This window comes from Bombus bifarius, unplaced genomic scaffold (genome assembly GCF_011952205.1).
Source record: "Bombus bifarius isolate JDL3187 unplaced genomic scaffold, Bbif_JDL3187 scf7180000008045, whole genome shotgun sequence".
NCBI classification, from domain to species: Eukaryota; Metazoa; Arthropoda; class Insecta; order Hymenoptera; family Apidae; genus Bombus; species Bombus bifarius.
Window position 1 is genome coordinate 196,376 of NW_022884411.1, and position 15,123 is coordinate 211,498.

The 15,123-nt window shown below is 38.3% G+C and overlaps 1 protein-coding gene across 1 annotated transcript; it reads right to left on the reverse strand.

The window, feature by feature from the left end:
- Positions 1 to 684: 684 nt before the first annotated feature.
- LOC117207661 (U1 small nuclear ribonucleoprotein 70 kDa-like) lies at positions 685 to 5,554 on the reverse strand. Its single transcript, XM_033448065.1, is given in 9 exon segments — positions 685 to 1,359; positions 1,444 to 1,790; positions 1,874 to 2,114; positions 4,283 to 4,309; positions 4,312 to 4,356; positions 4,639 to 4,720; positions 4,788 to 4,850; positions 4,955 to 5,137; positions 5,279 to 5,554. Coding segments are annotated over 9 exon segments (1,296 nt in total). The 5' UTR covers positions 5,423 to 5,554; the 3' UTR covers positions 685 to 1,195.
- Positions 5,555 to 15,123: the final 9,569 nt, after the last annotated feature.

A 15,123-nucleotide genomic window follows, 5' to 3' on the forward strand; every position in this document is an offset into this window, starting at 1 on the left:
ATTTAATAATTTGTATAACGCTTTCTCCAATAAGATACGAGAATAACGGTTACAATGAATACAAAAATAATAAGAAAATGGAGGTGAAGACAAGTAAGCAATAGATAAAGGCGAAATCTGTTTCATTCACGCATGTGGTATTTCTTTTACGATTTGATTTTTCCAATTGATGTGAAGTTTAAGAATAACATACTGTTAAAAAAAAGCTACACAATTTCTCGTAATAGGATACCTACAATACAATTACCCTAAACAAATTTATTCAAAGTACAGTAATTTTATCGTTGTAATTGATTTTCTTGGAAGTTTTCACTATTTTTAATCCTGGTATCGACATCGTATACACAGGTAAGAGACCGGAATGATTTGGTCCAGTTAATACGCGATGATCCGGTCACTCACGGTAGATGTAACCAAAGATAACTCTGGTTCGATACCTCAACGTCCGGTACATGCATATATCTACATAGGTACATTAACCAAACGCCATATTTCACCTTTCATAAATCTTTGTAAATGTTCTAAACAACAAGTACAATCTACTACACTTGCTCAACTATCAGTTAAGTTTATCGAAACGTACCAGACATATAAATGTTAAAATCGTGTATATAAATTGTCTTTATACGAATATTTACTTTTCAGTTTCACAAATTATGAAAAGCAGAAATAAATACGGGGATATCCAATAAACGTAAGTGGTAATTCGTTTTATTTGTATATATATATAAATATACATGTAGCAGTCGTGAAGGTATGTACACATTTAGAGAATATTGGAATTATCGTAGACACAAAAAAGTTCGGATATCTATAAACCTACCAGTTCCATATTGCGAGGTCTCACACAAACTGCTATAATAATTGAAATTCATAAACTTAATTCTGACAACATTCAATGTGTACCTAAATTCATTTACCGAAATTACCTTGGTACTAATCGTAAATATACAAAAGTCCGAATCAACAAAGTAAAAATAATTGCATATAAATCAATAATCCAAATCTGCTTACCTTGCAATATCCTTACTGAGTATCTGGTCGCTGTAGATTCTACAGAAACTAAATACTCAATGTAGTCGATTCGATGTTACACTAATATCAGTAGGAAATACAATATATTATTGGCAATTGCGTTAATTCATCATGCCGTGCGTGGTAACGAAAAAGAACAATATAAGAAATATCATCGAGATCAATAGTCTTGTACGGAATCATAGTTATTGTAGGGAGGGGGATCTGGACGACCTTCAGGAATTCTGTATTTCTCTTCTACTTCTTGGTCATTATCATCTTCGTATTTTACAGCGGTAAAGTATGATCCAGACGTTGAGAAAGTGTTACTATAGTCAGGGTAATCTGAAAAATTTTCGTATGAAAATTAATATTCCAACGAATTAACCGATTTAAATGAGACTTGGCAATAGATTAAGAAAAATATACCATCCAGAGGTTCCTCTTTGATTCGGATTTCTTTCGTATCTTCATCCTGACGATCACCCCGATCTTTTCTATCTCTACGTTCGCGATCACGATCACGTTTGTCCCTCTTACGGTCTCTATCGCGATCGCGTTCGTTACTCCTGGAACGTCTTCTCTTACGATCTCGATCACGATCACGATCACGATCTCTCCTGTCACGTGGTCGTTCGTCTCTTTGAATCTCTTCAATATCCGGATCAGGTAAGCGATCACGGCTACGTCTACGTTTTCGATCGCGTGACCTACTTCTTGTCCTTCTTTTACGATCGCGAGACCTTCTACGTTCTCTATCCAAACGATCGCGATCTCTGCACAAAATATAAAGACATAACAGAATTTAGTACATTTCTATTCAAAATATTACAAATGTGTATACAGTATGAACGTTTACCTGTCTCTATCAAGGCGTCCAGAATTCTCCCTCTCTCGTTCCAAACGATACCGTTCTCGTTCTCTTTCATTGTCTTCCCGACCAGAGTGCTTAATATTTACGTCTGGACCACCTCTTCGCGTTCCTCCAAGTCCACCACCCAGCCTTCGCGGAAGCCACCCTTTCACGGTTCTGGCACGTTCGACATCCACCAACACTCTGCGACCATCTATTTTCTTACCATCCGCATGCTTATAAGCAGCTAGAAGTACCGATTGAAAATTACCATTTGCTCGCGATCCCACGTTCACTATTTAGTAAACTATGGGACTTCTATGTCCCAAGGAAATAAATCTGAGGTGGCAGAAAAGATTTTTATTCTAAAAAGACTTCAATCTTTAGACTTGACAGTGCGAATATCGCAACTAAGAAAATATCTTCTTCAAAAGGCTTTTTTCCACGGACCGTGAAATTTCAACAATTCTCGTTTAAGTACAAATGAAAAATATACAGACACGAATACAAGAACAGTCTGAGAATGCGATACTGAAAATACAAAAGAGATAATAAATCGAGTATCGAACGATGCATTCACTATATTACCTATACATGATTCTTTTTTTTTCCCGATATTATTTCTATTTCCGTCAGATTTCTTATTATTGCCTCAACGATATTATCCAAACTAATAGTTGTTACTATTTTTTCAGAAATGATTGAGGTCGTAAGGTATCGGCACATATTATTCCTGATTATACACGTACCAATTATAACGTGCGTTCTTTTATAAAGTAAAATGTACGTACCATCACGAAACGAGAATTCTCGAATCTGAGACTGGTTAATTTCTGTATTCACGAGATGTATATGTACATATATATATATATATATATATATATACAGGAATGATGAGATTGCGTTTCTTTATGTATAAAGCGTACAAAGAGTCGAATATCCCGAGATCATGTTCGCTACGCTTCTAGAAGAAGGTCCGATGCCGTACCGTAATGATCATTTTACCGTATAAAATCACGAGTCTACGTTATATTCGCGGGGCATGAATCAGTAATAAAATGTACGGATTTTTCGGTACCTTAAATCTACATTTGTAAAGTTCAAAAAGTATAGCAGATACAAAAATACCTACCGCGGCTACTTACGTACGGAAGTTAACACAAATCTTAGAAGTACGTTTAATCGTGAAATGAACTTGTAAGAGACTCGCGAGCATAGAGTAGGCCAGCGCGTATGCTATTCATTGGGAAGGTGCCCAGTCTTCATATGTTCGTTCAATCTCCGAAGAAGTTTACTTTGCATTTACCTGGTGCGCTTTTTTTTCTACTTACGACCAAACCGTGCGCAAGTATCGTATGCTTTATACTTTATATATTATACTGTGTTCTAATCATATATTAAATTTAACGTAACGTTAAACGGCTTGTGTTTTTCTCTTGTTTAACAAGGGGAACTTTACCTTCACGAAAAACGTTTGTTTACCTTTTGAACATACACGTATTATTTTCTATGCACGCTTTCCAAGGAATTAACTAATTCGAGATGAAAATCCGAAGCCAGATTTTTCGAATAAATTAGTATTCTATATCGAAATTGATATGTTCAAGGACTTAAATGTAAACAATTGATTGAGAAAGAATGATTAGATGACCTTCCAAATAAGATGATAACTAACTAATTTAAAACTTTAGTAAAACGAAAACAGCGACGAAATAAGATGCTCGAGACAGAACAATCATTTAGTTTGGAACATGCAATTTGGTACTAGACCTAACGAGAAAATATCTTTTGTCATAGAGTCCATTTATGATGCCCGACATTCGCTTGGTACACGTTTCTACTTAAATTTTAAGAGAGAACAGTTTGACCTACAAGTACTTATGATAATATGCCCATTACAAGAAAAAAAAAAGTAGGTGCTACAACCAAGACACGATGAAGTGTATTGTATTACCCAATGATGCATGATTGTTAATGTATTATTGAGAGAGAATGCGGTTAAATTTTAGTCGAAGAAATTTAAACATTGTCTGTTCATGCCTATATATATATATTATACATATAATTTTTATATAATATATATAGATAGTTTGGTTATCACATTTGCAATCTATCTTTATGTACAGACGCAAAGTCTAACTGCTTGCAGAGCGTGTCCCTGAACCTTTCTCCTAAAAGCCCACCAATCAATTTCAATGTAGAATGCTAACTTTTGCAAACCGTGTAGTTAAAAATAAAAGAGTTTCAGCCCAAATGGAAAAGAGTCCTGACTCCCAATATTTTAAAAGTATAACTATCAGCAACCCCCAGAGGGGTGGTACTCAAAAACCGCAAATATAACAAAATCAGATAAATAGGGTAAGCATAGACGCTAACAAACGTTGTTGTATGTTGGATCTTACCACACATACAAACCTATCATATCAGGCAGGTTCAGGGATTTTGCATGGAATAGTGAACGGCACTAGTTGCCGGCAGCGGCCACCACGCTGTACCAAGAACAAGATAAAAACTGCATTAATCAAGACAGCCAATATTTCTTTTTTCAGTTGATCGTTTACCATATATGCATTTACAGAATGGTAATCCTGCATGGATGTATGGCGGGACCCCCCATACCGTCTGGTTTAGTACCAATGAAAATGGGTAGCCTAACTATAGCCCTGCCCCACTATAACTAGCTGGAAGTGACGCTAAGTAAAGTGAAATTCCAGACTATGGACTCACTGAGGTTCTCAACAAGGGATTGATGTTTCTTGCGTTTTACTTACAGTGCATATCTCGTTCGTGCTCATATTCAATGAACGCATATCCCCTAGGTTTGCCATTTATTGTATTATGAATTACCACTATCTGAAATATTGAATAGAAATCTTAGTAATCTGTACAATTCAAAGCGAACTAACTTTTATTTACGTACCTTTTTTACTGGGCCATATACTTCAAATTCTCTTCTAAGTTTAGATTCTGAAGTATCATAGTTCTAGAAACAATGTGATAAGAACGTAAATAGGAAGTAAAACTTGAAGTAAAAGTTTATTGGCGTAGTTGTATGAAAATTAGTCTTTACTCATAGGAAATACTCACTATACGAGCTACGAAAAGAGTTTTAAAAGGATCTGCAGTTACATTTGGAATACCAGCAGGATCCCATACCGCGATTTCTTGCTCTAATTTATACGCCACTTGCTCGGCGCGTTCTCTTCTTCTGCGTTCAAGGCGTTCTTCCCTCGTTTCCACACGCACTGGTGGTGGTGTATCTTTAGGTTCCTATAAAAAATGCACGTTATAATTTCGTTATTACATTTCGTAAATCATTAAATGCTATTAATAGGCTATCTTTGAACAAAAAAAACATTTCCATAATACCCGTATACGTACAATATGAAAGTTTATTTCAATTTTTGTTACCTCGAAATATTTAAGAAAACCTCCAACGCCGATATAGCCTCCATTTTTCTTCTCATGCGGGAGCTTGCTAACCGGTGGTAAATAAGGTATTGGATCACGCGGAGCAAAAAGTGCTAATAAATTTGGAGGCAGAAATTGCGTCATTTTCTCAGGTACACGAAAAGTATGATACTAGTTTTAGTAAAATAGCGAAACAAACAGCATCTTCTCGTCTCAAACAACACCCCAAAATGGCGACAATATTCCTACCGTTCGAGTATGGTTACTACTAAACTTGAACACAGACTACGAATAGACGCCTTCATCAAGTTAGTAATTTTCTAACCAAACAGGAAGGTGAAATTCATATAAATTCCTCGTGCGCGCATGTGCATATTAGAGCATCTGAAAAGAACGTAAAATTGCTTTTTCATCGACATATATGATAAATTGTATTATGTAAAATGATGAACAGAGAAATATTTCAACTTCTATGTGGAAAATAAACATACATATGAAATTCTTTCGCAGACAAAAAGTCCTAGGCAATGTCGAAATAGTAATAGTATAGTATCGATCTTGAAACAGGGTTTTTCTTGTTGCGATATTGTCTGCAGTGATTTCACCACAAATGGTATCACTAATTCTTTTCATTCACTATCATTGATACAATCGATAGTCAGAACTACAACTAATAAGATATTCAGAACTATACAAGAAAAAGCAATAAAATTTCGATTTCCATCAACGCAATTAACTTTCTTACTGGATAAATCTCAAGTGTACAATATATAAGTAAAATAAGTGTTGTTTTCAAAACTTATTATAAGCTGCATGTCATTTGCTAACTAGTGGAACTCGAATGTCACTAGTCGATAGCCGATAGTTGCAGTCGCAGCAATCAAATTTTGTTTACACATATTCTGATTACACATTACTTGATCACACATATTCTGCATAAACTATGACAAAGACAATAAGACAGTTAATATAGCACAGAGTTATATCAGACATCTCTGGTTCTATACGATGTTAGATTCATGCCATGCTTATATAAATTAAATACAATTAAGTACAATTAATTATATAAAAACTATTTTTCACATTATCAACATCATAAAATACACTTGAGTATATTTTGTATATGATATTCGCCATCATTGATATTGATATTTAAGATTTTAAATGACGGTATTTTCATTATTTAGTTAATATTTACCAGAAATTCCTCCAGATGCCTCTGTTTGTACGTGAAACACTAGATGTTCTGCTGTGATAAACAGTTTACATTTTAAAATCAGCCACAAGATAGCGCCGCCTATAGCTCAAACAGCGTTTGGTACGACATCAAACGGTAGAACAGTGCATTATTATTGTGACATTTACATTTCCGCGGGTTAATTATTAGTCGTTTCGTAAATTTTAGTTAAAACACTTTATTTCTTTCAATAACAAAGTGTTCGATGTTAGAATCATAGAACAACACGTAAGAGGCTTAACAAATGTGAGTACAAGTTTGAAATTTGATTGATCATAATGCATGTTGTACAACTTGCTGAGGGTACGAAATAAGTTCGATCGTATGGCTGCCATGACGTCATATCCGTTTGTTTAGGATTAGTGCACGTTACGATTAACTTAAATTACTCGCTGAATAACACACTTATGCAGCATTTTAGAACCTGAGTCCTTAAAATTTTTATTTTGAATAATAATATTTAGCCATTATAATACGTTTCAAAAAGAAGGAATAATGAAATACGTTTCATGGAAAACGGTTTATTTACGTAACTTCTTTTTAAATGTTGTTCAATACGTTTATAAATAACTTAATTACATTCGCATACAGTTATTTAACGTCTAAAGTGGAAGCGCGAAACAAAGCACAAACTCTGAAATAAACGTTTATTTTATGAACAGATAGAAATGGAATTAGAAATAAAATTTTCCGATAAGATATGCGCGTTACATCACCGTAATTGCATCGCAAGTAGGTACACTTCTATGTCTGTAGTATACCAACTCGTACTAGACTTTGTACTTTCCGTCGAACAATTGCCAGGTTCTACCGTCTAAAGAATCTTCGTTGTTACAAACGCAATAGATTTTGTAGGAAAGAAACACTTTTCGTCTTCGCGTTATATTTTATAATTCCCTATAAAATTCCCTATCATACTACGCATACCTGATAACGACCATATACGCGTTACGTACACGTACTTACATAAATACGATTCTTCGTACGTTATACGCCTGGCCGAAACTTGACTTTAAATATATACATATCGAAAATTTCGAAATCGAAAGAGACTAAGCGGTAGGTGGAGCAAGAAAAACTTGCTGTGTGCATCCGCATGAGCTTACATCATCGCAATTAAAATACAAACAGAAATCATAGACGCTCGCACGCACGCTACAGACGAGCTCGTATTTCTGTAATACATCGGCTTGCCGCGGACGCTAAAATAATGTAAGATGAATTTGACTTTCGTCCAATATTCAACGGTGCCATATACCTGTACACGTTCTCGCGCTCGCACGTTCCGAATAAAGAACGCTATCCGCGGCTGCATCCGTGCACACGCACGACGAATACGCAACGCGACTCCACGCAATGCATACGGACACGGATGGCGCGCGCGCAATGCCTTCGATGTTCGTGATTCCGTGCAACCCGCGATTTTCACGATTCGCTGTCCGTTTCGTTCTAACGTCGTACGATCTGTCTAATCGCTTGCAACGATCACGCTCGGGATTATTCGCCGGTAATAAAGTTTTTGTTTGTCTCGCTATTGTATAACGCGTAATCGTACGACAATTCCCGTCGGCACTGATTATTTCACTCGAACGCGACGATACCAACCGAGTAATTGCGCTCGTCTTTTTTCCTCCTGACAACTTGGTTTTTTTGGATTCTTTTCTTCTTTTTATTTTCTTTTTTTTTTTTTTGGCGTTCGGTCGTTGAACGAGACGCAACATTCTCATCGAATATCACGAGACGTTATCGCGAGACCTTAACAAGGCACGATGTAAAATTTAGCGGAGCAAACTCGTGAAACGTAACGTATTGCTGCTCGAGCGAACGTTTATTAGAAGATGTAGCGGATTTAGCTGGAAACAGTCGGAAAATTTCCAGCTATCGTGACACGTTCGATGCACGCGAGTTGGGAGACGCTGATGCAACTCGGCCGGCAGCTGCATGAAAATTACGCGTTCCGATTTCCGATAGTCACCGCAAACATTGGCACGCATCGAACCGCGATGCTTGAAACGCGACAAGAGCAGAAGACCGATAGGAGGAAGATGGAGAGAGAAGAAGGAAGAGGTCGTGATGAGAGATGGCGTTGAATATCGGAACGCACCCTCGCCCAAGGAAAAGATTCGATTGCACAGGCGTCGGCACGTCTCCGTCGAGTCGTATGCCGAGCATACTTGTGAGAATGTGCCCGTTTCCCGACTGCCATCTTGCTTTTGCGTGATGTCACGGCGTGGCCTACTTCCGAACACTCCACGTGCAAGGGTCATCGACCCTGCTCTCCTCTAGCCCCCTTTTGCCTAGCCGCTACCGTTCAGAACCACGGATACCAAATGCTCTAGCACCACAGGCCCTCCCTTGCCAACCCAACCACCAGCCAGAATTCCCACCTATCCGGCTCTCTCTCTCTTTCTCTCTCCCTGTTCACCTCCTGCAACCGTACCTTTTCCTCTTCCTCTTCCACTTCCTCTTCCACTTCTTCTCTTTTTCTACCTTGTCCTCGTTCCCACTTTCCTTCTCCGTTCAAATTCAGCCTAGCTTTCTCTAATTGGCGTTGCTCGTCGTTCTTCGTACATCGATTCACCCTTGATCGTAAACGTCGATATAGGAAAATTAATACGCTCGAACCTCTGCAGGTAAACTAACTCGATGATGTAAGCGAAATTCCATCCTTGAGTTTTACTACAGCCTTACCTTCCAATTTTTCTTTTTCTTTTTTTTTTTTTCGGAGAAGATATTCGAACGTTCGATTTAACGTACGAACCGTACAGTGTAACGGCAATTTCTGTAGGTTTTTCGAAAAGCTAAAGTGATAAACAAAATAGGGTTCGGTGTTATCGAAAAGAAATGTTGCACTCTGCATATGAGAATTTACCAATCTAGAGCATTGAGGGAGAAACAAGGTTATTGAGCGACGTAGGGCAGTGATGTTTAGTCAACGGAAACAGTATCTGTTTTCATTTTGCGAAATTAGTTTTCAGTCGTATTCTCGTTACCTCATTCTGTTCGCTGCTATTGTCCAGCGAGTTCCAATTAGGCCACGTGCAAGCCGATATACAATTTTCTCTCTGTACGAGAATATCACGTATTTAGCTTACCATTGCTCTTACGTATTTACGGTGCTGCCACTACGACTTATGCGAAACTACGAAGCTTAACGATGTGTTTGTTTTCAGAGAAGGGCGCTCGCTCTGCGTTCCTCGATAGAGCAACCTACGTAGAAAATCGAAGGACGAACCGAAGAGACCGCCGACTCGCGCAAGTTTGTCTTACTCTAAATGTTCCTCATTTACTAGAATTACTCATAAGCGGGTAGCTCTGACTCGGGCAAGCATCGTGCGTACGCACCTGCTACTCTTCGCATCTACTAAAACTCCTTACGTAACAAAGGCATCGACCAAAACAACACATAGCAGATCGACTATGTCCATTGTTCGTTCCACGGATCGCCGCTTTCTATTCGAAAAAACATCTCGCTCGGCCTCTCGGTTCGTAACGAATTAGCTTTTTCGATCGAAGTTGCTCGAGTCGTTTATCGTTAACGTATATAGACGGAAATTTTGGCGACGTAGAACGTTTTCGAACGACCTCTACGAATTTATCGCGCGGTTCACGGTTTCTAGATGGCTCATTTTTTGTACGCCTACGTATCAAGAGTTAAAATCACCCTTACCTTTAGACTAAATTTAGTAAGCTAAAAATTACCTGTACACGATGTGGTAATTTTATATAAAGTCGTCAGACCGATGTACGGTTTAAAAAAAGAGCGGAACACTGGCAGATTCATGAAGACGTATCCTGTTCGTGTGCCACAAACCAGGCTCGGGTCAACAGAGTTGGGAAACGCCGAACGTAACGCGGTGCCGTACCTTGGAATCATGTGCACGCACACGTACCGCGCGTACGTGTGTACACGCGTACACGTTGGTCTTCCGAGCTGAGCACGAGCAAGTCCGTACACTTTACGCTCGTCCATCCACTTTTCTCGGTGAGCGGAAGAATCCCAAAAAGGGTCAATGCTCGATTTACTACGCTACTTTCAATCTTACTGGACGTGTCTCTTTTCCGCCGTGATTTCTTACCTGCCATGCGTTTCTTAATCACCTCACCTTCGTTCAGGCTCTTCGTTTCTATTTATTTGTATTTGTACGGGGCTCGTATTACCGTGTTTCTGCGATATTTCTTCCATTCGAATAATAACAGATGCGTTGGTTTATCGTGAGAAAGGAAGAGCAGCTCGTCTCGAGAGATTAGACTTTGTTCAATCAGGTTGCATCGCTTTCTCCGATGCTACGAAACGAAAGGCGAAACGTCGCACGCGTCGCATGGAAATGATAGTGGAAGCTCGTGCATGAAATGAAAGAAATGAAACAAAGGATCGATACGGAGAAGAAGGCGTATTCGCAACGCGACTGATATGGCCTGTTAATCTGTCAGTGTGCGTGCGCGTATACATCGGGTAAAAATAATTTCCGACCAATCTAAATATTTCTAAATGTCACAATTACATTCTATTGGAAATAATACAACGTAGATTTTTTTGTTACCTGTGAAATTGGCAAACCCATGGCAAAATCTTTGTCACAACTGCGATCCACTTTTTCACATCTCTCACACTGTTTACGTGGAAACTGCTTTTTTTTTAAAAATTTCGGTTTTTAAAATTGTATGTATAGGTCGCTGGGAAATTTTGCAGCTATTAAAGCTCGATATTTCAGAATATTTTTCCTTTGTTTTATACGTCCCTGTTGAACACCAACGACGCCTCTGATAGTTGTATTAACACTGGAACTACCACACCAGTCAAATTGACTGGTTTTACAATTTTATTTTAAAACTCCTACTTCGTGTTATATTTTTTTCCGCGATGATGTAATAACTTTCGCAACGATAACTAGAAGAATAATATCATGAATTTTATTTCGATTTTTATGTATTCAAACTAAAAATGATTTTGTATCGAAGCTACTTATACCAACACCAGTCAAAATGGCTGGTACTTGTCAAAGTACAGAAGAGTTCTGCAATCTGTTTATCGAAGGCCAATGAACCAGTTTCCGCGTTTTCTACAATTTGCCACGCGTTTTTCAAATTTTTACCGCGTATCATTCGATATAACGATATCAGTTATCAGAAAAATTCCGGATCGATCGCTGGATCGCTAGATGCTAACACTAGAATTACTACGGCAGTCAAAATGACTGGTTCTACAGTTTTATAAAGTTGCCAACCCTCGTTTAGGGATCTGGTACCAGATGGATTAATAATACGAAAAATATACTAAATTGAAATGAAAAATTGCCTTTTTAAGAAAGTAGTAAATTAATAAATATAAAAATATTCTATTATTATGTATTCTTTAAATACCAGTCGTTTTGACTGGTTTTTGGTAGAAATAGCTTCGTCTTAACTATCAGTAGTTCTAGTGTTAACACTATAACACTATATTTATTGATTTAATACTCTTACAGAAGAAATTCCACGTTATGTAGTACATTTCTGGTATTATTAATCCATCTGGGACCATGATCCCTAAACGAAGGTTGGTACATTTATAAAATTGTGGAACCAGTCATTTTGACTGGTGTGGTATTTCCAGTGTTAGCATCTAGCGATCGATCCGGAATTTTTCTGATAACTGATATCGTCGTATCGAATGATACGCGGTAAAAATTTGAAAAACGTGTGGCAAATTGTAGAAAACGAGGAAACTGGTTAATTAGCCTTCGATAAACAAATCGCAGAACTCTTTTATACTTTTTGACTGGTGTTGGTATAAGTAGCTTCGATACAAAATTATTTTCAGTTTGAATACATAAAAAACAAAATAAAATTCATTATATTATTCTTTTAGTTGTCGTTGGGGAAGTCATTGCATCATCGTGGAAAAAAATATAACATGAAGTAGGAATTTTAAAATAAGATCGTAAAACCAGTCAATTTGACTGCTGTGGTAGTTCTAGTGTTGATCGTATACGTAAACGCGCTAATTCACTCACACGGTAGCTAGGCTTTTTCTGTAAATCGAATTTGCCTACGTTGGAGAAACTTATCAAACGCGGTTTACCTTCCTTTTCACTTGCGCATCGTGTACGATCAATGTCGTAATTTTGTCATATTTTGATACATGTTCGTTCACGCTGATCACGCTTCAATCTCAGGCTTCTACCCGTGTGAATAAATAAATAAATAAATAAACTAGTCCGTCGGAATTATCAAACGTTGTAAATATAACTTTCATTTCGATCGCCCGACGTTATAAATATTTACGTGCCGAGCGTCAAAATGAACGAATACATCATAGGCGCGATTGTTAGAAACACTTTGACTGCCACGTTGGTCATATCCGACCCACCACGGTTTCTCCCGTGACGCCATGGTGGTCATTGGTGACCGGAGCGCTTCAACTTCTTACAATTGCAAAAATTGTATGAAAATTGACAGTTAGGGTATTTTCGATATAACCGATAAATAGAAGATACTTTGAAATAAAAAGTGCCCCGTTGAACAATTAAACGTTTTTATTGGAACATCAATAAAAAAAAATGAGAACAAATGTTGCATCTAACGGTGCACTGTGTTGAAACACTTTAAACATAAACGTGGCTCGTCGATACAATCTGGACGATAGGTGGTCACCTTTTTGGTCCGATTCTTAGCAATTTTTCATCCTAATTGTTTAACATTTTTTTATAGCACTCTCTGCAAAATTTTCGTGCCGGGTACGCTTGCCCTTCTTTCTTCTGCATTTCTTGTCGCGATCTTTGTCGAATAAATATATTTGACGGCTCTGGTGAATGGCACTGTGCAAGGTGCGTTGCGAGTGCCATTCTAAAATCTGATACCTCGATTTTTGTTTTTGTTGCTTGTTTATAGAGTATCATCGCGTTTGAAATTGATGTATTTAACGATAACTCTAAAGCTAATTTTATATACCACTGGAGGGTTCTTCTATGTGGTGTAGAATATACTATCATTGGATCTGATAAATCTACAGCACATTTTCCTCTCTTGTAATCTACCACTACCATTGCTTTATCAGAAACATAATTTTTTTTCCGGACCTCTACCATTTCAGCCGAATGTTTCGTCGAAATCATAAAAATAACCATAATACCGTTTACTAATATCTTCTAAACGTTTCAACAATATATTCCGCACGTTCTGCTTACGTCGAAATAACCAATGCGAATGGTTCGTTGAAATAGACGAAGCCTCGTTACAATATGTCGCTATCAACTGTTACCAAGTCGCCACGGTGGTCATCCGTGACCACCAAAAGATAAGCGGTCCATTGGGCAAAAATGTTGTCTTTCATCATCAATTTATTATTATTTTGCCATTATATGCTTCGAATAATGAAAATACTCCCGTGGCGTCCTCAGCCAAACATCTGATTTCCGCGTGGCAGTCAAAGTGTTAATATTCCATTAGCCTATCACGGATTGTCAACAATCGCAAAATCTAACATGGAAACGCGCCTAATTATTACAAGATCCGTAGGAAACGTCGAACACCGTGAAACAATTTTCTACCGAAAGAGCAGAAAATTTGTTCGAAATCGAAAAGTGTCGTGACACGCGGTGATCGTTTAAAACGACAAGTGTGTCGCTCGCTATTTGGCGGTAGACGAAGCAACCCTCGATAAATGTTCGGTGTCAGAGACGCGGAAAATAGTCTACCAAATTTGTACTGGCGGCTGGTACGAAAATATCGGCGGTGTCGGAGGATGAGTTGGCCGCGGTGAGCGACACGTAAATAATTAGTATTGGCCGGCAAAGTGTAAAAAGTAAAAAGAAGAGACAGAGGAGGAGCGAAGGCGTGGTAGTGGGTGTGATGACGCGAAGGTATGACGCGAATATAGGATGAAGAGTGCAGCTTTCAGCGTTGAGGACGAGCGTACCCGAAGCAACTAAATTTTCAATGGTGGGGTTGGATCGATGGAAAGGTTGACCCAGTGACCTGAAACCTGGTGCGCCGGTTAGTTTACGAACTGCAACCTCGATCGATCTGGATGTGCTGGATATCCAATCGCAATTACATTTCCACCACCTTTCCGGTCAGCGAGCCAACGTTTTCGTATTTGTCGCGTTCCACTTCTAATTAGCAACTATCGGTAAGATTATCGTTCGACGGTGTATCGTACAATGCTCTTAAGGCAGCGATGCTCGTTTATCGAGTGGAAATGGCATTGTGTATCGCGTTTGTTTGAAACCAGAAATCGACGAGTTTGCGCTTGAAAAAGAAAGGAAAGAAAAAGGGAGAAAAAGACGAAGAGTAGGCGTTACGAAGAGGTCGATTACCACTTTTAGATATTTTTGATGAGAAGTTAACGATATGCCGCCAATGATTCGATACGATTTCGTTCGTAAGATTTGCATCGCATTCGCGTGTATCGCGCTGGAATATCAAATGAAATATCAAGTTGTTTCGCGATCCTCTTTATCGTATCGTGGTTCGAATTTCAACGTCTTGAAATATACAATCCGGCAAATAACGAGCCTCATTATCGGTTGCAGCGAAACTTGTTGACTACGCGATTCCTTGCATTTTACATAAAATCGGCACTCGAGTCACCGCGATAACGTACGGAACGTCAGGTTACGATGGT